This window comes from Myotis brandtii, unplaced genomic scaffold, assembly GCF_000412655.1.
Source record: "Myotis brandtii unplaced genomic scaffold, ASM41265v1 scaffold658, whole genome shotgun sequence".
Taxonomy (NCBI): Eukaryota; Metazoa; Chordata; class Mammalia; order Chiroptera; family Vespertilionidae; genus Myotis; species Myotis brandtii.
Genome location: NW_005370558.1, coordinates 2,162,555 through 2,189,377, shown reverse-complemented (window position 1 = coordinate 2,189,377; position 26,823 = coordinate 2,162,555). Strand labels below are relative to the sequence as shown.

At 44.2% G+C, this 26,823-nt stretch overlaps 1 protein-coding gene across 3 annotated transcripts in view; it reads left to right on the top strand.

Annotated features, from left to right (window-relative positions):
• The window catches only part of TNC (tenascin C), an 89,811-nt gene that overhangs the window by 12,573 nt on the left and 50,415 nt on the right, over positions 1 to 26,823 (top strand). For 2 of the 3 annotated variants that reach the window (XM_014528922.1, XM_014528921.1), the window contains exons 1-8: positions 11,794 to 12,380; positions 15,049 to 16,458; positions 17,651 to 17,914; positions 19,154 to 19,269; positions 19,749 to 19,905; positions 23,451 to 23,720; positions 24,759 to 24,944; positions 25,184 to 25,273. In XM_014528922.1, the coding sequence (XP_014384408.1) occupies positions 11,924 to 12,380; positions 15,049 to 16,458; positions 17,651 to 17,914; positions 19,154 to 19,269; positions 19,749 to 19,905; positions 23,451 to 23,720; positions 24,759 to 24,944; positions 25,184 to 25,273 (2,950 nt within the window). In that variant the 5' untranslated portion in view covers positions 11,794 to 11,923. Of the gene's footprint in view, positions 1 to 11,789; positions 12,381 to 15,048; positions 16,459 to 17,650; positions 17,915 to 19,153; positions 19,270 to 19,748; positions 19,906 to 23,450; positions 23,721 to 24,758; positions 24,945 to 25,183; positions 25,274 to 26,823 lie in introns of those variants that run through there. The other variant, XM_005880931.2, reaches the window with a different exon arrangement.

Here is a 26,823-nt window from a genome sequence, read left to right as displayed (position 1 = left end):
TGGGAAACACTATAAATGCTCCCCTTCTTGGAGATTTCCAGGGAACACAAACACTTTAAAACCCTGGGAAACCTCAAAAGCTCTGTAATTTGCTTGGTTTCAAAGAGCATTTGGTTCAAAATAGCAGTTGCCAAAAATGTTTAATTAGAAAAAATTTCCCCTTGCATTAATACCTGTCAGCATGTTAATGTGGCTTGAACAGCTAAATTCAATCAAAGTCGAGGGTTAGAAATATCTCTATATTTCAGGCTCATGGGCAGCTCCTCCTGCTCTCTCTGTACGTCATAAAGGTTTTTCATGGCTAATATTTATTCTGGACCCTGACCACTGGGTCCTTTTGAAGTTAGTCCTAATTTAGTCACAGAAAAACCACCCTTTGACATCATTAAAGGACTACAGCAAAGCTGATGGGCAGGAATGGGGTCTCTGACTCATGAGTGAGTCCACCAGAATTAAATCCCTACTGCCCTTTCCAGATGCATGACCATGAGCTGGGTGAGCCTCAGTTTCCTCATCTGTAAACTGAGAAAAATAAAGGCAGCTACCTCAGAGATCTGGGGGAGGATTCCATGAGATAATCCACATAAGACAGGTAAAGCAGTTCCTGACATAGGTGTTTTCTATCGATGTTAGTTATTACGGTAACATTCAATTGACCCCATTTTGAGAAATAAAGTAGGTGATGAAAGTGTGTCTGGAGTAGTCTTAGTTGTCCCTGGAAGTCCAGTCTTAGAGGCACATTTCCATTTTGGGAGTCAACGTTTATCAAAATGCATCAAACTTTATTGAACGTGATTCAGACAGGCTTTTATAATTGTCAATGACTGCCCCTGGCTCCCTCCAACACAGGGACACAGGCCTCAGTCAAGCAGCATTCCATTCATTTGAATATCAGCACGTTGAGCTGGAAAAGACTGCCAAAGCTATCTAGTTTCGCTATGCCAAATATTTGGCATACATATCAACACTCCCCCCATGCCATACCCATGGCAGACATTGCTAATCCATCACAGTATTTTTCCCCTTGAGTCCAAACATGGCCACAGAATCCTTCTCAAGGCAGTTCTAGGAACCACATCAGCTAACTGAGGTGGATATATGAACGAAAACTGAATTGTCATCCCAAACCAATTCAACCTCTTCACCAATTCATGAACTTCTACAATATCATGGTCTATTTTTAAAGATATAGTCCATGTTATGGAGCTTCCTCATAGGGGAGGACAAGAAAGGAAAGGAGAGAAAAGGAGACTAGGTGTTAACATTTAGTTAGCATTTAGTATTAATATTCAGGCTTTTATTCTATTCACTGTCTCCAACAACCCTGCAAAGAGCTCTATTTTACATGTGAAGAAGCCACAGTTCGGGAAAATTATAGGACTTTGTCTCAGGTTCCCAAGCAGGTAAACAGAATTTGAACTCAGGTCCTCCTGGCTGTGAAAACTATGTTCTCTCTCCCATCACAGTGCCTCCTTAAGGCTTTTCGAGGCTATATCTTTGGCATTGGATGGCTGATTATAGCTGACATAGGCCATTGTGTCAGAGCCGTTTTCAGAAAATCTCGAGTTTAGAGTTACATGTCCACCTAGAACCTGTCCTACCTAGATAAATCTCTTTAATTTTAACCATGGTTGAAGAGCTCAAAACCACTTTCCAATACTGTGAAAGAGTCGACCAGATTTCTTAAAATTCTGGATGAAGGCCAAAACAGAGGAGGACATTTTTCCATTGGGAAATGAATGCAAATGTATTTTTGAAGCTTTTTGGGGGGGGAATTTTTTAAGAATCTATGTTGCTGCCACTTGGTCAGACCATTTTTTATTTTATTTTCTGTCTAGGCAAGAAATAGAAGAGGAAAAGCAAGTGCTCTGCAGAATTTTTATTTCAAAAATTAAAACCAGACCATACCAGGGCAGTTTGTGGTCTGAATATATCAATGGACCTAGTCATATTTCATCTGAGCTTTTCTTAGGTATACTGAGCCACAAATAGGAACCTCAGTATTGTGTCTGGGTGGAAATATTTTATGGATTAAGATTTGGGCTTAATTTGGTTGGTAATGAAACTTCTGTTAGGAGGATGGGAGAGAGGAAGCCACGAAGCACCACCTATGCTTAAGTCAAATAACTAAAGAAAGAACACAGTATTTGGGAGGTGTTGTACTAAGTATTGGCCATTTGACTTGGGTCTAAAATAAAAACCAAGCCCTGGCCGGTGTGGCTCAGTGGTTGGAGCGTCATCCTGTACACCTGTACACCAAAAGGTCACAGGTTCAATTCCAGATTAGGACACATACCCAAGTTGTGGGTTGGGTTGGATCCCTTAAAAATCAATGAAAACATGTCCTCACGGAAGGATTAAAAAAATAAAATAACAACCAAAATTAAGTTGGGCAGAAATATCGCTGAATTAGTAATGGACCATAGGTAATTAGAACCAAAGGGATGCTAGAATTGGAGCCACACACCCTTGCTTATTTTACAAGATAGTGGCTGTGACTTGCCCAAGATCACCCAAGTGATTGCCAGAACGGTGGCTCAGAGCTCAGGAACCCTTGGGATGTTGACTAGAATCCCATGGGAAGGAGCCTTGTCTGTCCTGGCTACTTTCATAACCCCTGTGTTTAGAGGGGTGTCTGGCACATAGCACATAGTTACCGAATAGCCGAAGGAATAAAAATGAACTAATTCCAGGAGTGCGGCTATGATGAATTCCTCGATGTATCTTGCCTTAGAAGAGATCACTGGAGAATTATTGTACGAGGGCCTTCAGGAAAATAAGAGGATGTGTTCATTTATTAATTTCATCAGTATGAGTACATGCTGTATATGAAATCAAGAAATATATTCAGCTTTATTTTATTCTATGTCAGTATGTTGTGCATTTACTATGTTCTAGACACCATGCTTGGTGTTGGGTATTTAGAGATAAATGACTCAGATATAGTTTGTATATTTGTGGAATTTACAGTCTACAAATAGTCTGTGTGCATTCTAACTATAGGAGGGCTAACTGCACACACACTAACTGCTTAGAGTCAACATAAATACAAGATACAATTTGCTTCTTGCTCTAAAAGAGGTAGACATCCATAATAAAGCTACCCCAAATCATTTTCAGAATGGCATATGATAGAAATACCACATCAAGTATTCTTAAAAACTCAGAAGAGGGAAATGTTACCTGTAAAAACTTCTAATAATAATATTTTTAGCTTTATCTTGAAGGACAGATTTGTCCATTCAGAGATGTCAAAAGGGCTTTCTAACAGCCTTCAGGGCATCTGGAATCTTCTCCCAGTGATAACTGAAATGTAACAGTATCTCCAGGTGTCCCTCGGCATGCTTTCTCTCTTCAGCACCCACCAGCTACAGACACCATAAGTCCCTAATTCCAGGGAATTCATAGTATTCTCCTTTTGAGCCAGGTGTTTGGAAGTCCTATGGATAGAGCTGGCCTCTGGTCTCAGACCATAGCTCCTTTCCTTGGCCCTCCAGCACTGACGGCCATGTAACATGGTGGTTCAGTGCATTTATTTTGGACTCAGATGGACCCGCATTCAAATCCCAACTCTGAACGTGCACAAGCCACTTAATTATTCCACGCCTCAGTTTTCTCATCTGCAGAATGAGAAGCTACCGCTTCCTGTCATTGTGTGAGAATCTGAAATTGGAGATTTAAAATGCTCAGCACGGACTCTGGTCATTCCGACCAGCACTGCTGAAACTTGCTTGTGTATGTTCTAGTTTCTGAGATTTCTGGAGTCAGAGAACCGGTCTTTACTGGCCCAGTCTCCCCAGCACCCAGCACATTGTGCAGCACATATTAAGTAAACAGCAAGCAGTTCTTAAAGGAAACTTAACATTTTTACTCTTGCTGGTGGCTTGGAAGCATGCACCGTGTTCTCAATCTACAGTGACCCTTAAGAATATCACAAATATTAAATCCACAATACATCCATTTAAAATCTACCAGTATTTCATTTTTAGGAGGAAACTGTAAGCTTTATGATCATAGGGAACATGCATATCTTCTTCATTTTTGTATCCCTCATACTTAACACAGGGCTTGGCACCTGGTAGGTTATTTGATAAATATGTACTGAAAAGATGGGTAGTTATATAGATGAATGGATGGAGATATAGATGGAGGGATGGATGATGATTGGAAAATTGAAGAAATATTATAGGAGCAAGAAATCTGGAAATCTCTTAACACAGATGTTCTCCAAAATCCCATTGCTCATATTTCTCTCTGGAGACCATTAAATTGATCACAGACTAAGAATTACTAGAAACCTTTCATATGCAGTTAACTTTGAAGTTCTCCCAGTAATCTGGGGAAAGAGAGAAACCTCAATCAAATTTATAAATCAAGAGGCAGTATCTGTGGGTTTAATATCAGCTTTACCACTAATTAGCTGGTGGCCCTTTCTGGGCATTTCAGTTCTGTTTTTCTCCTTCATGTCGCGTACTCCGTCTACTGAGTTGGACATGGCTGCCTGAAGTGATACACTCAGCGATTCTGAAGTGGGCTCCACAGAAGTACGTGGGTAATGATTAGAAAGAAACTGCCTCATATCATTCTGCCATGCACACTAGAGGCATATGTGGGGGGAGGGGCACAGATGGGCCATTCCTGGAGTCAGTGAACTTACAGTTGCGCCTAAGCCCTGCTCAAGTCTCATTTTAATTCTTTAATCTGATGTTTGCCCATGTCTGTGGAAAGTGTTGCAAATCTGAGCCAAATGTTTCCCGTCAGGAGCAATGTCTTGGAAGATTAAAAATCACAACAGCCTGTTCTGGAGAAAGCCTGGCTGAGCAGCGTGGCCAGCCAGCCCAGGAGCAGCACGGCCTCTTGGCCGGCACTAACCTCCCTGAAAAGGGCTCCACCCAGGCTCATGGGTGTGCCTGTCTTGCTACTGAAGTAGAATAGATAGGCTAGGAGGAGGCCAAGACTATGGCCATAGCTTGCTTTCTCTCCCAAGGGTTTTAGAGTATCCCTGGCCTTTAGGGTCTCCCCAAATTCCCTTAGTAATTCCTAGGACATCTGATCTTTATAGTTGACTGAGTCCAGCACAACCTTGAGTCACTGCCTTCTCCAAACAAAAGACACCACCCCTCACACAAAGCAACATATACCAGTTAGGCACTGTCCTAAGCATTTCCATGTATAATCTAATTTTTCTCACTTTCAATTGATAGAACTCTTTTGTGGGGTGGATATTAGTGTTATCACTTTACAAATAAGAAAATTGAGGTTCAGAGAGGCAGTGTTACGTAGCCTCTGGATTGAGCCATATGAAGTTACTCCTATTCAACCATTTTTTACCTACAAAAATGGCAATTCTGTATGGTTCAAACTCACAGCATATGGCAGAACCAGGATCTGATAGTATTTGACTGACTCTAGAGCAGATGTTCTCAAACATTGTGCAGATGTCCTAGGATACTTGTCCATGGTAGCATTTATCATTCTTCCCTATAAATGTTTGTTCGCGTATCTGTTTCCTTTCTGGACTCACTGAGAGCACATACACCTCACAGCCTGGTCTTAGCACTTACTCAACTCATCTCTGTTGAATGCAAGAATGAATGGTTTTTTAAAATAAACTCATCCTCAGCTTTCTGGGAAGATTGCTGGCTCCACTAGCATCCTAACTGGGCATCAGTTAAGCCACCGTGTTACCTAAATGGATGCATGCTTTTGACTCGAACACCTAGGGCTTGGAAGCATTTGGGTTTGGCAATCAGAGTTTTCTCAATTCTTTAAAGATGAAGGTTGTGCTGGACTCAGTCAACTATAAAGATCAGATGTCCTTAGGAAAAAAAATCCACACTGAAGGCTCTTTCCTGGCTCCTCTCTCTTCCTGACACATGCCAATAGGAATTTATGAATGTTGGGAAGAACGGAGGGTGAGGAATTTCTAGAACCTTTAAGAATGCCGTGTAAGCCACTCCGTGCTTAACTGGCTGTGCACACACACAAAATTCTCTTGGTGTGAGCCGTCTCATGCGTTGCCAAAATGATGTGGAAAGAGATTCATTTGAATTGCTAAACTGAGAATCCTCCTTGTTCCCCCAGACCTAGGATATTTCACATTCGTGCCTAAATCAACAAGATAAATATATTCTTTGAGCTACTAAAAATGAAGTGACCAGTTACTAATTCTGAAATATGATGCTAGCTTGTTGGAAGTTTTATCTTTATCTAAAAATGAAATTGTTTATTCTCCAGCTGTGACTAAGGAAAAATCCAAAAGTGGTTGATTCCTTAAACTAGCAATGGTCTTTGTCCTGTGGTGAGGTGCCTAAAAATAACCCTTAGTTTATTCCATACTGCTTCTAAAGATTAGCTACCAAAACAGCTCTACTGGGGGAGAAGGGGATTTGAAAACAAGCCAAGAGGCATCTTAAAGTATAAAATGATTAACCCACAAGCCCCTGGAACATGGTTGCCATGATATTGACTGTGGTTTCCCGGTTAAATGAAGGAACTTAAGAGTAATGTTCTGAATAAAAATTTATAATGCCAAAATCTGGAGAATCATCCTACACTGGCAGCATCTAATACCAAAAAATGAAGCAAGAACTAATTTTTATCTTCAGTAATGAAGTCCTAATACTTTAGCACCATTTACCCACCCTCTAAAACCTTTAACTATAACATTGTTTTTATATAGTTTTTATTATTTTTTGCAGGGAATAAGCACCATAAATGTGACAGGTCTTTGGAGACCAAGGAAGTAAATACAGAAGCCTATGGTTTTTTTCAGCAGACAACACTATGAGCAATTAGGCACGTAGCCTTAGAGAGACCCTGTGTCCTCCTCGCTTGGCTCTCCTGACTCGTGTGCTCTCTCCTTTCCACTCCCCAGATGTATTTTACACCCCAGTGGCATCCCATAATGTTATTTGAGCTTTGCCTTGTCAGGCATTCACAAAGAGGAACTGTTATTACTGTCATCTTCTTCCAACTCCATTGCCTTTTCTCATGTAGTTCCCTCTTTCTAGACTTCTGCAGGCTTCACAGTACACCCCCTACTGCAGTGTTATCCATCTGTGTTTTAGAATCTCACCCATCCTTCAGGTCCATCTCTTTTGAGGTGACTTTCTTGAGTACCTCAAAAGGATGTAGCCTCCCTCCACTCTGAACTTTAATAGGCTTAGGTTGTCAATCCCTTTAGTTACCTATTAAATTATTATTGTAGTCGTGATGTATCTCCCTGATTCTTCCATCCCTCTATATGCACAGTTTCCTCTCTGTTCTATTCTCTAATTAATAAGTGTTATTATTATTGCTTCTATTATCATTAGCTACCATATATTGAGCACCTACTGTGTGTTAGGCACTGTGTTAGTAGCTAAATATACATCTTCTCATTTTATCCCATCCTCCACAAAACTATGAACTAGACATATGTATAACCATGTATGAGATGAAGCAAGTGAGACTCAGGTAGCAGCTACTAAGTGGAAGAGCTGGATTCTAACACAGGTCTAGTTCTCCCAGAGACCAGGCTGTTTCTTCCACATCCAGCTGCACATCAACAAATTTTTTAGACTTCTAAAGGAAATGGACTCAGTTCCTTTAAAAACTCTGGAACAAAGTAGTTCAGGGTCAACAGAAGAAGGAGAATCCTGAGTTTATCTTTTACAAGCTCTATCAGCTCCCAAGAAAAGGGTGAGGCAGGGCAGGACCAGATGATGCGTGTGGCCAAAGTGGTATAAAGAGCAGCTTATGTTGAGTTTGATTTGAGGAGAAGAATCTCCTGTAGAACTTGGAGCTTTAAGGTATACAGAGAGAAAGAGAAGAAAATGTCCTATTCCAAGGATAGGAAGTGGGAGGAGGATGCTGACCTGGGGAAAGGTGGATGTTCCTTCAGATTTGAGGACGATAGCCATAAAGACCATTCTTCACCTGTACCTGGATATGTTTAAACATGTAACATATGGAAATTACAGTGCACATACATATTTGCTTGTGTTTAGGTGAGTTACTCAAAGGAACTCCCTAGTCTCCTGGCACCTCTATTTGAGGTATTCCCCCCGTTTTCTTTAGACAGGAGACTTAACAACAGCATAACTTTCTTAAAGACTCTCTGACCTCTCTGAGCCTCAGTTGTACCAAGGGCTTAATATCACCAAGCAGCCCTCTTAACCGGTACCGCTCAGTGGAACTTGCTGCAATGGTGGAAATGCTCTTTATCTGAAGTGTCTGATATTGTAGACACGAGCCATGTCACTATTAAGCATTTGAAATCTGGGGGGTACAACTGAGGATGGAATTTTTCATTGTATTTAATTCATTGTGATTTTAATAACCACTCGTGGCTAGTGGCTGCCATATTGGACAGTACAGTTCTCGATCAGTTTTCTACCTCTTCTTAAGTCTTTTCTCTCATGGGGAAATTTTTATGGTAGATTTTCTTCCCTCCCCATTATGTTTTAAGTAGTTAATGTGAAAGGAGACACCTAAAGAGTTTCACAGAAACAATTAACAGCAGTTCATTTGGCTCTAAAAATTTCTTTAGATAAAGATAGAAGGCAAGTCTGGTGCACACGTGTATTTTTCTGCATTCGGCATATACTGAGATGGCGTACAAAGCAAGGCAGCTTGCATGGCTCAGACACAGCCATGTTGTCCTGGATATGTGACCTCAACAATCTATGTATTGAGCCCGTCCAAAGGCTGTGTGTGTCTCTTCCTGCTGCCTTCCTTTGCAAACATTGACTCACGAAATCTTTTAATCTCGCCATTAAAGATAGGTATGTAGGTAGGTAGTTGGATAGAGGTAGAGGTAGAGATAGATTTAGAGATGGGGGGAGAGAGAGAGAAAAAAAATCTTCTAGGGTAGAGAGAGAAGACTTTACTTCATTGCAGAACTCTTATCCTTGCTTAAAAAAACAAATCCGCATATGCCAAAGAAGTTTCAAGAGTTGGGAGAAAGAAAATCCTGGAAAAAAATGTTAAGTGAAGCCCATATATTTTTTTTTTTTTTTACTGCAAGGCTTCTTTTATTGAGCTCTTGCTGCTGCCAAGCAGTATACCATTCCCATTACTCACGTTATCTCACACACTTTTCACAACAGCCCTATGAGGACACTCGTATCACACTTTACTGATGACAGGACTCTGGCTTACGGTGGTAGATAATACCTCACTCATGGAAGAGGAGGTGGTTGAACATTGACTAAAACCCAAGACAGTGTGTCTACAAAGCCTGTGCTCTTCACCACTATCCCAGCACCTTGGAGCTTGCTATACTCTCAAAGTAGACTGTTCGACTGGATATTTCCAACTAGAAAAAAGTTTCTCCTGTTGTGCTGAAATGTGACTTTTAGTAACCAACCCTCCTCTGCACCATCTACATACATACACATCAATCAGCACTTGTTCTGTCCTTTGGGGCCACAAAGAACAAACCAGCTCCTGCTCCCACAGGATTTAGGCATGGTAACCCGGTTCCTCTCAATGTTAGTTCTTCCAGCTATAGGATGGACACACAGCTCCACACTTCTACCTCCTACAAGCTATTTTCCAGACTCTCCATTGCCTGATGACTTCATATAAAGATAAGAATCTGCTTGTGCTTTTTAAAGAGTCTCTATGAAATAAGTTGTTCATTCTCAAATTTTAAAAGCCCTCCTGTCAGAATGTGATCCTTCATGTCTAACCTAAATACCACAAGCTGCGATCTACAGTTTTCCTTTGGCCTCTCCTTCAAGGGGACATTAACCAGTTGTCTGCATGTAACATTCTTAAAGGTTATTATTTGTTCTCTGTCTTTTGCCTCTCTGGTGTAAATATGTCCAGTTCTAGTACATTATCATAAGATTTACCCCCTCACCTTTTCGTGATTTCTGCAGCTACTCTTTGATCTAGATTCAAGCTGCTGCTGAGTTTAGGACTAGATTCAATGAGGAGGTCAAGCTTAAGCAAAAGGAGGCTATGGGCATGGACTCGTGCTAGGTTTTGTTCCTAGAAGTACAAGGAAATTGGAGCTATATTTTAATGTGTGCCTACTATGGGCCTGGCACCACGCTGAGCTAATCTAGAACTCACTCAGGAAGAAGTTTGACCCCCATTTTACAAATGAAGTCATAATTTAGAAAGGATAAATAGCTTGTCCCAAGTCTTAGAGCTAGTGAGTGGCATTTGAACCCAGGGGTGTCTAAGTCCAAAGCTGAGGCAGTTTTTACCACATTGAAGATATAACTGGTTTTTCCCAAAGTACAAAAATATCCACTTGCCCTTAGACAGCTGTCAGCCAATGGGAAAGAGCCCTCAAAAATCCCATTTCCTTCTTCTGAACAATGCAGCATTTGGCTCTGCCAGCGCACATCTCCTACACGCACAGTGAAAAATCCTCATTCAACCCTTAGCCTGGTCATTATTACCCTAGACTCATTGCCTTAGAGTCCCAACCAGCAACTCTAATGGCTTTTTAGATGGAAATTTAAGTCATTTAGCAACACACACAAAAGTGTTGGGTAAAAGTCCAAGAGCATTTCAAACTGGCCCATGGCCCTTTCTCATAAAAAAAGCGGGGGGGGGGGGGGGGGAGCTAAGGGGGGGGGGGGGGGGGGGGAGCTAAGAATTGATGGGAAGAGGGTGGGAAGAAAGGAAGGCAAAGAGATTTAAAGCGATTTTAAGAGAGTAGACAATCGATAAATATTTATCCAATAAACAAACGGGCTATGCTGGTTTGAGAGAAGAGAATTGCCAAGTTCTCCTCTTCATAATAATTTTTATTCAGTGGGCTTGCCTACATCACAGATGCACCAATTCTTACTTAGGAAATGAATTTGAATGAAAAAGCATACTTAGAAGAAGGTTTTCTTTCTTTTTTTTCTTTGTTTTATTTTGTTTTCTTTGTTTTTGTTCTAACGAGGGAGTAGAAGCCCTAATTAGATGTTACATGATAATTGGTGAAATATCAAATATGAATATAATCAGGATGTGGGATGGATAGGAAGTTCTTGATTCTATGCACAGCTGGTGCCTTCTAAGTCCCCGAACCCTTGCTCCCCTACAGAAATGCTTCATGGTTCAGCTCTCCCCGCCACAATCCCTCTCCAGGTTTGCAGAGACCTTCTGTCATCATAGAAGAGATGATGACCAGGGATCATGTTGATGCATTTTGTCGTTGGGATAAGATCTTCCTGAAAAATACATTGGAAAACCTATTATAGAATAGGCAACCCAAATATCACATCTAATTGACATAAATAACTAACTTAGGATATGCAAGACTAAGAATAGCATGGGCATAGGAAAATGTCGATTTGTGGAAAAACAAAGCTCTCAATTATTTTCTTGAATTACCCTCAGGTGTAGCTCCTAATGAAAAAAGGACTATAAATGACATCGTGCCATATACAGATTATTCTCATATGTATCCAAGGCATATGTTAATGAATAGTATAACCACCTAAAGTTTCACTTGTGTTATATCTTAGTCATTTCTCACTGCCTTTGACAACTCCCCTTTCCTCTGCCACGTGATTGCCCTACAGGTAAATAGCCGTAACAGGTAAATAGACGAATAAGACAACTTAGCAGGGGAAGAACTACCTCACAGTAGCATGTCACCTCCAACCTCTGTTTGTATCTGATCCTCTTTACTCCTTTAGAGACCACTGTATATCAACACTCAGTGAATACTGAATACCAGGAGAGCTTCAAATATAGGTGACAAAGTAAACATTCACTACAATTGCAGAGTCAGTGGATTCAATGAGAAGAACATACTAATAAGCTTGTTGTTTTTCTTTATTTACTTGTAGAAGAGGATTTCTTCAAGTGGATCAGGAACAACTGATAATTCAACTCTGTGCTTCCAAGACCCCAACTCTACCTGAGAGTAAAACGCCCTAGGATCTTAGAACCCCAGAAACATCCCACCAAACCCACCTCCAACATGGGGGCCGTGACTCGGCTGTTGGTGGGCATCTGCCTAGCTTTGCTCGCCCTCACTGCTAAAGGTGGGGTTCTCAAGAAAGTCATTCGGCACAAGCGACAGACTGGGGTGAATATCACTCTGCCGGAGGAAAACCAACCAGTGGTGTTCAACCACGTCTACAACATCAAGCTGCCTGTTGGGTCCCAGTGCTCCGTGGATCTGGAATCAGCCAGTGGGGAGAAGGATCTGGCCCCACCCTCAGAGCCCAGTGAAAGCTTCCAGGAGCACACCGTGGACGGGGGAAACCAGATTGTCTTCACACACCGCATCAACATCCCCCGCCGGGCCTGTGGGTGTGCCCCTGCTCCTGACATCAAGGAGCTCCTGAGCCGACTGGAGGAGCTGGAGAACCTGGTGTCCTCCCTGTGGGAGCAGTGCAGCATGGGAGCGGGCTGTTGCCTCCAGCCTGCCGAAGGTACGAGTGGGAGAAATGATGAGCATGGCAAGATCCTTCAGTTGTTTCCAAAGTGGGTTCCTGGGGAAACTAGCCTCGCAGGGGATTCATTACAAAGAGATTCGATGGTCAAATAAATGTGGAGACTGTAACCATCTCTATTCTGCTCTCAGTGACAAATGTTTCTCTGAGGAATTTGTAGTAATTTCACTTTAATCACTTATTTCCAAAATTTATTTGACCATGAAATGAACACATTCTGTACTTCAAAACCTATGAACACTTTATGAAACTCCTGACCCAAAGATCAGACCCTGAAAGGTGATGATATAGCCCTATTACCCCATTGCACAAATAGGGAAATTGAGGTCCAGAAGTACGATGGAATTCCTCCAGGTCCTGCAATAAGTGACCAAGTTAGGACTTAAACCACAATATTCCAGCCCTGGCTCAGTTGGTTGGGTATCATTCCATGTGCTAAAAGGTTACCAGTTCGATTCCCAGTCAGAGCACATGCCCGGGTTGCAGACTCGATCCCCCGTAGGGGGCAGGCAGGAGGCAGCTGATCAATGTTTCACTCTCACATCGCTGTTTTTTTCTCTCTCTCTCCATCTCCCTTCCCCTTTCTCTAAAAATCAATGTTTTTAGAAAAGGTTTAAAATAAAAAACGCAGTCTTCCACACCCTGGTTGTTAGTTATTACAAAGGTACAAGGCCACCTATGGCAGTACAAAGCCTGAAAATTGGAACAAATGCTCCAGTTGAATGGCAACAATGATAATGGTCACAACTATGATTTCAGCCCCTTTTATGTACATGGCCCTGTAATTCACTATCTAACTTAACCCTCCCAGCAACCATTTAATATAAGGCTGAAGGTCCATTCTATAGATCTAAGAACTGAGACTCAAAGAACTCAACCAACTGACACACAGGGTGATAAGGGATGGAAGCTTTGAACAGGCCTGTGTGTCTCCAGAATTCACAGTCCTCCAGTAATACCAGCCTGCAGCCTTTTTAAAGAAAGGTTACCACTTTGAAATCATGTCTTCATCTCCATTCCCTAAAGTTGATAGAACTGCAGGAATTTCAACAGCTTGAAATCAGAGATGAAAATCTCTATTTCTGCCACTCAGAAAAAATTACCATGAATTACTTGGACAAATTATTTTAAGAATAGACCTAATCAGTAGACTTAGTGGAAAGTACTAAAGATGTGCTCTAGGATTCTAAGGCAAGAAAAAAAAAGTTTCCTTTATGCATATATTAGTTTATCTTCTATCTCTCAACTCCCTGGGAGTTACACAATAGGGTTAATTCTAAGAAGTGGGTTGAAATACTTATCTAGAGCAGAAAGGCCAGCCAATAGAAATATAACGTGAGAATATATACAACCTTAGAGTTCCCAGTAGTCAAAATAAAGAAATGAAAAGAAGCAGCTAAGGATAATATGAATTATCTATTTTATTTGACCCAATAGAACTAAAGTATCCATGTTTCAGCCTGTAATAAATATAAAAAATATTAATGGACATTTTATATTCTTTTACACCGAGCCTTTGAAATCTGGTTGGATTTGACACTTCCAGCCCATCTCAATTCAGACCAGCCACAGTTCAAGTGCCTAAGAGCCACAGGTGGCCAGTGGCCACCGTACTACACAGCACAAGCGTAGAGTCTCACTTTTCAAACCAACTTTTTAAAAAATGGGGATGAACCATATTAATTCAACTGTATTTAGATGCAGAGAAAGTGGAGTGAGTGTCATTGCTTCTCCCTGGGTTCCACGGAGACCATGCCAGTTACTCCTGTAAGCAGAGCTGAGACATGATACAGACTTGAAAGAGCTGAAGTCATGTCAGCGCTGACCCGTGTCCCTCAGACTCACTCACCACGGCAACCTCCAGGAAAGAGAGGAAAGAGGGACAGAGGCCGATGAGTCCTATGGGGGCAGAGCCAAATTGCAAGTTGTCCTTGCAGAATTAGAAAGCCACTCATTTGCTTTCTCGTTTCAGTTATGGAAAATTAGAAAGTTTTGGTCACGTAAACCCATATGCCAAACTTGAGTCAACCCAAACAAAACTCTGCAAGAGAACATCACGATGAGCGTAATAGTCAGGTCTCCATGTCCTCCTTCAACCCTGACGGGCCCCAGGGAAGTGGTCTATTGGTCCCACTTGACTGATGAAGAAACTGGGCTCCAGAAAGACTCTATAGCCCATCCCAAATGCAGCACAGCTATTGAGTCAAAGAGTCAGAATTGGGTTCGTTAAACAATTATTTCTTGGAAATCTCTTACGTGCCTGACTTGGCTAGACTACGTAGAAGTAACATAGCCCAGCATAACACATTCCACATGGCAGTGATCCATAACCATTGGGGTTGTGGGACTATGTGAAAATTTGGTGAAAACTGTAGATCCTCTCCCTAGGGGTAGAAACACAGACACACATGCCTACAAACCTAAACACACACAGCCTTTGCATATAAGTCTACAAATTTCAGAGTTCAAGCTAAGAATTCCTCCCTCGTGTAATTAGATATGTGTTCCATCTGATTTCACACAGTAAACAACTAGTTTTCAAGCCAGATGGGGCCCGAGGGTGCAGCTGTGCTCTGGCAGAATTCGAATCTGGGTTTCAAGGGTAGGAACTGTGCTCAGCTGAGAGCCTCTGATCTCTCCGTTGCAGGCCGCCTGGACACTAGGCCTTTCTGCAGCGGCCGGGGCAACTTCAGCACCGAAGGGTGTGGCTGCGTTTGCGAGCCTGGCTGGAAAGGCCCCAACTGCTCCGAGCCTGACTATCCAGGCAACTGTCACCTGCAAGGCCAGTGCCTCGACGGGCAGTGCATCTGCGACAAGGGCTTCACCGGGGAGGACTGCAGCCAGCTGGCCTGCCCCAGCGACTGCAATGACCAGGGCAAGTGCGTGAATGGGGTCTGTGTCTGCTTCGAAGGCTACACCGGGGCTGACTGCAGCCAGGAGCTGTGCCCGGTGCCCTGCAGCGAGGAGCATGGCAGGTGCGTGGACGGCCGGTGTGTGTGCCAAGACGGCTTTGCAGGTGAGGACTGCAACGAGCCCCTGTGCCTCAACAATTGCTACAATCGTGGGCGCTGCGTGGAGAACGAGTGCGTGTGCGACGAGGGTTTCACGGGCGAGGACTGCAGCGAGCTCATCTGCCCCAAGGACTGCTACGACCGGGGCCGCTGTGTCAACGGCACCTGCTACTGCGAAGAAGGCTTCACGGGGGAGGACTGTGGGCAGCTCACCTGCCCCAACTCCTGCCACGGCCAGGGCCGGTGCGAGGAGGGCCAGTGCGTGTGTGACGAGGGCTTTGCAGGCGTGGACTGCAGTGAGAAGAGGTGTCCCGCCGACTGTCACAACCATGGCCGCTGCGTCGACGGGCAGTGTGAGTGTGACGACGGCTTCACGGGCGCTGACTGCAGTGAGCTCAGATGCCCCAATGGCTGCAGCGGCCATGGCCACTGCGTCAACGGGCAGTGTGTGTGCGACGACGGCTACACCGGGGAGGACTGCAGCCAGCTGCGGTGCCCCAACGACTGTCACAGCCGGGGCCGCTGCATCAAGGGGAAGTGTGTGTGCGAGCAGGGCTTCCAGGGCTACGACTGCAGTGAGATGAGCTGCCCCAATGACTGCCACCAGCACGGCCGCTGCGTGAACGGCATGTGTGTCTGCAACGACGGCTACACGGGCGAGGACTGCCGGGATCTGCGGTGCCCCAAGGACTGCAGCCATCGGGGCCGCTGCGTGGAGGGGCGGTGCGTGTGTGAGGACGGCTTCACCGGCCGTGACTGTGCAGAGCTGTCCTGTCCTGGGGACTGCCATGGCCAGGGTCGCTGTGTGAACGGGCAGTGCGTGTGTCACGAAGGCTTCATGGGCAAAGACTGCAAGGAGCGGAGGTGTCCCAGCGACTGTAACGGCCGCGGCCGATGCGTGGATGGCCAGTGCGTCTGCCATGAGGGCTTCACGGGCCTGGACTGTGGGCAGCGCTCCTGCCCCAGTGACTGCAGTCACCGGGGGCAGTGCATCGCCGGCCGCTGCATCTGCAATGAGGGCTACACCGGGGAGGACTGCTCAGAGGGTGAGTACCAGAGCTCCCTCTGGGGAGATGAGGCTGTGACTGACTGTACACCTGGTGTGTGTGAATATTAAACACACTAACTCTTTGAAGGGCCTGATTATTCACCTGCTGAGCAGCTACCTATTTAAAGTCTCAGAGGCTCAGAGACGTTATGGAATTGTCCCAAGGACACATAGCTAATAGATCACAAAGCTGATATCTGAGTCTGCCTACCTCATCTGCACTGAGTTTAACACCCATGCCCAGTAGAGGAAATGATAGCCTCCCTTTCATTAAGCATCAACTTTCTTTCCTACTTCCCACTGACATCAAATCAATTATAAACTTGATCCCTCTATTTGGAGGGAGGTAAAAAATCAGCTACACTGACTGAGCAGTAAGACTATATAAAACAAACTGTTTTCCATGCACACTCAACTCAAGACTAAGTGCTGATCACTCACAAGTCATCTTCTCTGCATTGTCTTTGATCCCAAGGATTGTGAGATCCTTAAAGGAGAATTATCCCTACAGTTAACACAAGGCATGGTGTACAGTTGTGTTCAGTAAACATTGGTTGAGTGAAAACACCACAAAAACCAATAATGCTCATGTTTAGTGAGGGTCTTCTTTCTACTTCTCTCACCCATCCATATTACATTGGTCACCATGGAGAATCTCTACCTTGATTAAAACTATTGGTAGATAGATAAGAATAAATAAATGCCTGTGGGTTTAATGTGGTCAAGGCAGAACAGCTGGCTGGTAGGGACATGTGAGTCCCAAATGGGATGAGATGAGCTAAGCTGGGCAAGTCCCTCTACCTCACTCACATCTAGAAAGTGAAACAGTTGGACCAGATGAGCTCAGAATACCTTCTGAGTGCGAAGGATGTGTGACTTGAAGTGCAGAGCAGGGAGCTAAGCTCAGACTGCCCCTTCCCATGCAGATGGCCGGGCTCTGAACAAGGGTCCAAGGAACGGAGAGGTGGAGGAAATGGGTCACAAAGAACCCTCCAGGCTACCCTGCAGCCCTGACACCACAGCCTAAAGGCGGTGACAGCCACCCGAGATTTTAAAGACGGGTGGCAGCAAGGGCTCCCCCGTGAGTTGTGCAGGTTAGAAAATGGAGCTGGACCTCTGTGACTGCTAGTGGAAGGGAGACTCTACAGGGCCCATTACTGACCCCAGCTGTCCTTCCTCTTTCCCACCAGTGTCCCCTCCCAAAGACCTCATTGTGACAGAAGTGACCGAGGAGACTGTGAACCTGACCTGGGAGAATGAGATGCGGGTCACAGAGTACCTTATCGTGTACACGCCCACCCACGAGGACGGCCTGGAGATACAGTTCCGGGTCCCCGGGGACCAGACGTCCGCCACCATCCAGGAGCTGGAGCCTGGCGTGGAGTACTTTATCCGAGTGTTCGCCATCCTGGAGAACAAGAGGAGCATTCCCGTCAGCGCAAGAGTGGCCACTTGTGAGTGAGCAGAACCGCCCTCGGCAGCCTCAACTGCCTCCCCTCGCCCCTTGCCACCTTGCCTTTGCCCCATAGCTCCATAGCTATCCTTACAGAGTTACACCAATTAAGACCTTGGAATCCAGTGAGGACACATATGTAATACCCTTTGTAATACTTATAATATCTTTTTAAAAAGAAAAAAAAAATTAAAAAATTAGAAATTCCTCATTGCCCTGGCCAGTGTGGCTCAGTAGGTTGGGCATCATCCTATGCATCAGAAGGTTGCCAGTTTTGATTCCTGGTCAGAACACATGTCAGGGTTTCAGGCTCAATCCAGGCAGGAGGTGTGCAGGAGGCAGCCGATCAATGTTTTGCTCACATCAATGTTCTCTCTTACCCTCTCCCTTCCTCTCTCTCTCTAAATTTCAATAAGAAATTCTTTAAAAAAAACAAAAAAACAAAAAAAAGAAACTCATCATATACTAACTCACAATAACCTTGTAAGATAGGAGCTATTGTTAACCCATTTTACAGATGAGGAAACGGAGACTCCTAACGTTTAAGCATCTCATCCCAAATCAGTTAATAAGTGGTGGAGATGGGATTTGAACCCTGGCAGTCCAGTTGAAGATTTATGCTCTTAACCACTCTATTCCATACTATATTCCTGTGAAACTCACTATATATATATTTAAAAGTAGAAACACTAGAAGTTCAAGTTATTCCTTTAAGAATCTAACATCAGTATAATTTTCTTCATACTTGAAAAGTAAGTTAGGTTAGAAAGTTGTAATTTTATTTTTTTGCTTAGTCATAACAACATTGGCTGCCATATTAAACTTGTGCTACATGTCAGGAACCATGCCTCGCAGTCTACATGCAATATACCACTCAGTCCCAAAACATTCCCAAAGGGCATGTTCTTCTCCCAAGTGAAGAAACTGAGGCTTGGGGCATTTTGTGCAACTTTCCCATGTACACAACATGTGTAACTGCAGAGCTGAAATTCTAGCCCAAGTCTGTCTGATTCCAAAGCCTGTGCACGTATCAGGTTTAAGCACATGAAATTGCCCAGATTTAACCATATGGTTGGTCCTAACATTAATTTTCATGCTGCCGTGCAGTAGAAGCATCCCAGAAGAACCTTTAAGTATACCCCAGCTCAAATGCCCGCCCCTGGGTTCAGCAGAACAGGGCTTTGTGGCCTCCACCATATATGTCGCCATCCTTACCTCCTCTTCGTGCTCTTCCTGACAGACTTGCCTGCACCTGAAGGCCTCAAATTCAAGTCCATCAAGGAGACATCTGTGGAAGTGGAGTGGGATCCTCTGGACATCGCTTTCGAAACATGGGAGATCATCTTCCGGAATAAGGTAGGGAGCTCAAAGCAGTGGGCGTGCAAGAGTCTAGGAGATGGTCAGAGGCCTCCGCAGACCTTCATATCAACTCTAGTTCTTTGGCTTCTGGTGGGGGACAGGGCTCCAATTGGCCCTTGTATGTTCCCATACACATTTTTAAATGATTTTAGTAAGTCAATAAGCATGGAACTTGGGACTGAGGGCCTAGACCAGTGGTTCTCAACCTTCTGGGCCTTTAAATACAGTTCCTCATGTTGTGACCCAACCATAAAATTATTTTCGTTGCTACTTCATAACTGTAATGTTCTGTTATGAATCGTAATGTAAATATCTGATATGCAGGATGGTCTTAGGCGACCCACAGGTTGAGAACCACTGGCTTAGGGCATAGAGGAGAGAATAAAAGAGGAAGGGATGAATGTGAAATGAATCATCACATAAATGAAGAGGCTGGCACCTCCTCTAGGCCTTACCAAGGGGCTCCTATCTTTCAGAATAAAGAAGATGAGGAAGAGATCACCAAAAGCCTGAGGAGGCCAGAGACCACGTACCGGCAAACTGGCCTAGCCCCTGGACAGGAATATGAGATATCTCTGCACATCGTGAAAAACAATACTCGGGGCCCAGGCCTGAAGAGAGTGACAACCACCCGTGAGTATCACCTTTTTTATCACTGACACAATGACAAAGCTGACTGTAACTCATTGCATTTCTGGTTAATAACATGCCCTCTTATATAGCACCTGTATCAATTAGCTTTTGCTACGTAAAAAAAAGCCCAAAACTAAGTGGCTTAAAACTATAATTCTGCACATTGGTGATTTAGGGTTGGGCTCAACTGGGCCATTTTTCTGTTCTTGACTGGGCTCACTTATGCATCTGTGTGGGCTGGGGGCTGGTTGATCTAGAATGGCCCCAGTCTCGATGCCTTTCTGCTCCACGGGTCTCTCAGCCTCCTAGATACTACCCTGGCCCTGCTCTGATAGTAGCTGACATTACATTGGCTTTAATATTACCTCTGCTGAGCAAATCTCAAGGCCAGTCCAGATATAAGGGGTGGGGACACAGATCCATCTCTTGGGGAGTTCAACATGACATTCCAACGTGGCATGACATTCCAACGTGGCACGGATGCCGGGTAATTGAGACCATTGCCACATGATCTACCACATCATCGCATTTAATATTAGCACCAGCCCTGTGAAAGAGGTAGGGCAGATATTAATGTTATTTTTTAAGAGTAGAAACTGAGGCTTAGAGAAACTAAGTTCATTTAACCAATACCGCATGGTTGATGCTATTGGGTCCACAGTTTGAAGCCAGGGTCTCCTTTTCTTAATTGAACCCCATGGCCACTAGCATTCCTGAGGCTCTGGTTGTGTAGAATGTGGAGCCCATGTCTTCCACAGAAATCTAAATGGAATGTCACTCAGTGGTAATGAGGTCAGAACTTCTTGGGGGTTGAATAGGATTTGGCACTGCCAGATCATTTGGTGGGAGGGGAGAAAAAAAGCTGAATTTGAAGTCATTCTACTAGAAAGCAGAGTTTTAATTAATAAATAAATAACTTTTTCATTGCCATTTGGGAAAACCTCTATCTTTCTCAAAATAACATTGGTGCCAACTGCTTAAGGAATCGACTCTTCTTGGCAGGGTGTTGTTAGAAGGTTAAATCTGTTGACTAATGACAAGAAAGAACATCTTGCACTTAAATATTTGCACACTTTGCCTAGCTCAGAGCCAGTTTATAGATTGTCTCTTTTATAAACCAGTGTTTTCCATCACCCTGACAACACCCCTCAGTGGTAGGTAGAAGGCAGGTACCAACAGGAAAAAATCATTTGATCATAAGAAAGGCACAGAGATCAAGCAAATGCATATTTGCTGTGGAGAAGACACACTGAGAATGCATAAGACAGTTCTTTCATCGGTCCTTTTCTTTGTAATCTAAATGTGGGGATTGGCTGCTTTCTTTCTTTCTTACTGCAGGACAAACATCCTAACATTTGAAGTTCCATAAGCACATAAATATCAATACTGAGAGGCAGATAGTTACCTCTTTATTTTGCTGCTACCTGAACTTCTTTTGCGTTTAAAGAACCTTAAAGTTTTGGCACCAAAACATTTTTTACTCTTTCCCTCTCATCATAGAGGTTGTATTACAATGGTTTTTGGCACATGAGTGTTTCTGAGAGGCCTTTGCATTTAGAGGAGAAATAGCATGGGCTTCGGACCCAAACAATCCTGAGTTTGAATTCCAGCTTCACTATTCAACATGACCTTAGCAGGTTCACTTCTTTAAACCTCTGACCCACCATCTGGAAAATGGGTTTATGGTATCCTACCTATGGAGTTGTCATGAAAGTAAGACACGAATGACAAAGGACTGTGCTTGGCACGTGGTAAGCACCGGGCAAGTGTCCCAAATCCAGCGATAGATCAGTGTCCTTGACTGAATCCGGACTTCTTAATAAAAGGACCGCTAAGGAAGGTAATAGGTGTGGTTTAGGTGCTTGCTGGCCTAAAGAATACAGGACAGGCAGCCTCACTGTTGAATCAGAGCATCATTTTCATTGTGCATGTTATGGGTTCATTATCTGCGAGTTGAGACTAACGTAATGACACCTGGAATTCAACAAAAGAGACTGTAAGTGTCTCACAAAAAGCAATGAATTATTCCTTCTTGCCCCCTTGATAAAACCAAGCTCCTTTTGTTTGATATTGTTTCCTCAACCAATATTGAAAACACAAACTTAACTATTTTCAGAAATGAAGAAAGGAGGAAAGATTGACCGAATGCCTGGAATGTTTTGGTGTTTGCATTAAAAATGTTTGTGTAATTAAAAAAAATAGAGTTAAGACATAAATGACAGAACCTGACTGTATGCTGGGGATTAAGAAACGTCAAAGACCCTCTGTCTGCATGAGTGAATGAGCCTGTCTAAATTGAATAACACACTTTGGATAAACTGTATAGAAATCTGTTACGGAAGAGTGAGAAAGTTGCAATACTAAAATATTCTTTTTAATTGTGGTAAGAATACTTAGCATGAGATTTGCCCTCTTGGTGAGGTTTTAAGTGTATGATAAATTATTGATCACTATAGGTACAATACTGTAAAATCTCTAGAACGTAATCACCTTGACTAATTCAAACTTTAGACCTGTTGGGGAGTGAATATGTGTTTACCTGATTGCATTGGGTCAAAGAAGGCTTCTCGTTAGGAAGCGACCTATAAATGAGATTTTGAGGGGTGAGGAGGAGATTTTTAGATGGAGGAGGGGCAACCGTGGGAAGAAGAAACAAAGAACAGCCAGTGCAGGGCCAGGATGGGAGAAGCATGAATCGCTCTCAGAGCCCTGAGTAGCCTGCAGTCAGAACTCTGAAACCAGAGGCTGGACTGGGCAGGAGGTGAGTACCTGGGCAGGAGGAGGACCAAATGAGGAAGCAAAGATAGGCAGCCATGACTTTCCCTCCTGAATTCTTTTCATCAAACTTAACTTACCATACGTTGGCCAGACAGCCATTGCCTCACTTTTCAGCGCCATAATTCTGATGGAGAAGTTATCAACCTAATGAAAAAATAAAAGACACTAAGTCAGTGTCTTTTTCAAGTGAAACAAGCCCTAAGCTTGTGTCTTCAACTTATGAAACCAGTAATGATAATAACAGAGAACCACCACCTGTGATATAGCTGCCAGGTTCCAGGCTCCCTGCCAGATGCTCTGTAAGCATTGCCTCCTTAGCTTCTTTTTTAAAATATATTTGTATTGATTTCAGAGAGGGAGGGAGAGGGAGAGAGAGATAGACACATCAATGATGAGAGAGAATCATTGATCGGCTGCCTCCTGCATGCCCCCTACTGGGGATCGAGCCTGCAACTCAGGCATGTGCCCTGACCTGGGCATATGAATCGAGCCAGTGACCCCCTGGTTCATAAATTGACACAACCACTGAGCCACGCTGGCCAGACTGTCTCCTTTCAAAAAAAGCAACAAACGCTACAAGGTAGCATCAGCCCTACTTATAGCTTGTCGAACAGGACATTGAAGATCAGAAACATAAAATAGGGTCCAGGAGTCAATATTATACCAATATATGCATAGACAGATGGGATGGCTGCCTCTCTCTGCTCAGCCCTGGCACTGTCCCACTCTCTGAAACAGCTCTGTCGCTTGTCCTCTGCCCATCACAGGCTTGGACGCTCCCAGCCAGATCGAGGTGAAGGACGTCACAGACACCACTGCGCTGGTCACCTGGTTCAAGCCTCTGGCCGAGATCGACGGCATCGAGCTCTCCTATGGGATCAAAGACGCGCCGGGCGACCGCACCACCATCGACCTCACGCACGATGAGAACCAGTACTCCATCGGGAACCTGAAGCCAGACACCGAGTACGAGGTGTCCCTCATCTCCCGCAGGGGCGACATGTCCAGCAACCCTGCCAAAGAGACCTTCACAACAGGTAACGGGCCTTCCCCGGAATCGGCACCAGCAAGGGAAGGATTGCGAGACTTCCATTCACTCTTCCTTGGAGTACCTTCCAGGCTCCTTTGACAGCAGGAAAACAAAAAGGGAATTTCCATTCCTTTAAATTTTATTTTTAAATATTGTACTGTTTAATTTTTCAAAGAAAAGATATTCCCAAATAACCTTCCAAAATAAAAAGTATATACATATTGGTATACATAGAAGGATCTAGTCTGACACTAAGACACAAGTCCTAGTAAAAAAATTTAAAATAAAAATTTTAATAAATACAGTGTACGGAAAACATGAATGACAAAGATGCCTCCTAATGTCTTAGCCTCTGACATTTTTTTAAAGTACCAGAATGTCAATCGGTCATTTAATAAACATTTTTTCAGAGCTCAGTAAGCACTAGATGAGTTATTAGAAATACAGTGATGAGCCCGGCCGGCATGGCTTAGTGGTTGAGTGTTGACCTATGAACCAGGTGGTCTTGATTCGATTCCCGGGCAGGGCACGTGCCTGGGTTGTGGGCTTAACCCCCAGTAGTGGTCAGGCAGACAGCTGGTCAGTGATTCTCTCTCATCATTGATGTTTCTAGCTCTCTCTTTCCCTCTCCCTTCCTCTCTGAAATCAATATATATATACATACACACACACACACACACACACACACACACACACACACATATATATATATGAGGAAATACAGTGATGTGCACAATAGGTCAGTTCTTACACTTACAGAGCTTATGTGTAAGTTTCTGTGTAGTTCTTTTGATGTTTTTTTTTAAGCACAAAATCTGAGGAAAATGTGAATGACTGAGGTATCACACATATTAATAATGGGGAAGGTGCCGAATATGTAGAATTTGTTCAGATCTGTGCGTCAGCTATTGAGATGGGTATGGGGGCAAGTTTGTCACCTTCCTCCAATGGCAGGAACCTTTCATATCTCAGCCTGAATTGTGAGACCGCCACTCTCTTGGTGCCTGATGTTTTCCATATACATGTCCCTTCCTCTCCCAAATAGGCCTGGATGCTCCCAGGAATCTTCGCCGCGTCTCCCAGACAGACAACAGCGTCACCCTGGAATGGAAGAACGGCAAGGCGGCCATCGACAGCTACAGAATTAAGTACGCACCCATCTCCGGAGGTGACCACGCCGAGGTCGAGGTCCCAAAGAGCCAACAAGCCACAACCAAGACCACACTCACAGGTGAGCTCCGCATCCCAGACCCAGCCGCCCTGGGGACGTGGTCCCGCTTTGCAACTCTCCAGAGAGAAACATGTGCAGTTCCCAGCAGTCCCTCTCACGGGATGTCAGTGAGTCAGTCTGCAGAACATTCCAGACACTGAAAAGCAATAGCGTCCGGGGACAGCTCAGGGCCGTTTTTATGATCTTCTGAAAGTCTTTCCAAGTTGAAGCTGAATTTCCACCTGCACGCTCTCTCTTAGGTCTGAGGCCAGGAACTGAATATGGGATAGGTGTGTCTGCTGTGAAGGGAGACATGGAGAGCATTCCAGCCACCATCAACGCGGCCACAGGTGAGGCACCTGGACTCCCTCCCACCCCCCACCCCAGGCGGGCTCTCACAGACACAAGGCTCAGGAGGCAGAAAACCTGCTTTAAAAGAAACAGTAGGCCCTGCTGGTGTTGCTCAGTGGTTGAGCATCAACCTATGAGCCAGGAGGTCACAGTTCAATTCCCAATCAGGGCACATGCCAGGGTTGTGGGCTCGATCCCCATTAGGGGGCGTGCAGAAGGCAGCTGATCAATGATTCTCTCTCATCATTGATGTTTCTATCTCCCTCTCCCTCTTCTTTCCTCTCTGAAATCAATAAAAATAAAACAATTTTTAAAAGAAACAGAGAAAGGAGCCCCTACGGTCATCTAGCCCAGACGTCCCATTAGAAGTCACATGAGCACCACATCCAAGTGATTCCCACACCGCTCTCAGGACAGAAGGGAACAGCAACTTTCTTTTTAGGAAAATTTGGAAACAGACTTTATCAGAAATCTACAAACTTTTAAAGTTTGTAACCAATTCTAGGGTTGTTGTTTTTTTATACCATTGACTGATTAAAACACATCTGGGGGTTTCTCTTAGAACACACCTAATGTGTATACTTTGGTCACATAAATTATAAGTGGCCAGAACACAGGTGAGTCAGACTTTGCTCTCACCCATGCCTCCTGAAGTGCCAACCTCTGAGTGAGGATGGTGAAGGACACCCTGATTTGGAGACACTGATTCTTTCTTCAATTTTTTTTTCTGGGAATGTTGTAATAGAGAAACCATTTTTCTCTCTCCCTCCACCAGCTTCCTCCTGACCTCCCCTCTGAAGGAAAAGGAGGCTGGAGAGCAGAGGGGGCAGAGGTCATACTTCATTGAGCCTCTCATTATGCAAGAGCCAGTACATATTCTGTTTGATCTTTTTCTTTAAGGTAATTGTAGATTCACATGCTGTTGAAATAATACAGAGACACACCCCTAAACCCCTCACCCAGGTTCCCCCAATGGTAACAACTGTTACCATCACTGGGATTTCTCTTCCATTTTTATACCACGACACCTCCCTCCCTCCCTGTCCCTAACCCTTGGCAATCGTCTTGATGATTTTGTCATTTCAAGAACCTATATATATAAAAGCCTAAGCGACAGTTACAACTGAATAACCTAAACAACTGGTCGACCAGTCGCTATGACATGCACTGACCACCAGGGGGCAGACACTCAACACAGGAGCTGCCCCCTGGTGGTCAGTGAGCTCCCACAGCCAGCCAACCTCCTGTGGTCCCTCCCGCCGGCTGGCCTACCTCCAGCGGCCCCTATACCCGCACCCCATTGGCCGGTCCTGATCAGCCCCGATGGGGACTGGGCAAGACGCCCCAATCGGCCCCAATCGCAGGCCAGGCCGAGGGACCCGACCCATGCACCAGGCCTCTAGTGCTGCATAAAAGGCATCAGATAGTATGCAACCTTTAGAGATTGGCTTTGTCATTCAGCATAATTCTCTTGAGATCCATCCAAATTGTTTCTTTTTTTTTTTTTTTTAATATATTTTATTGATTTTTTTACAGAGAGGAAGGGAGA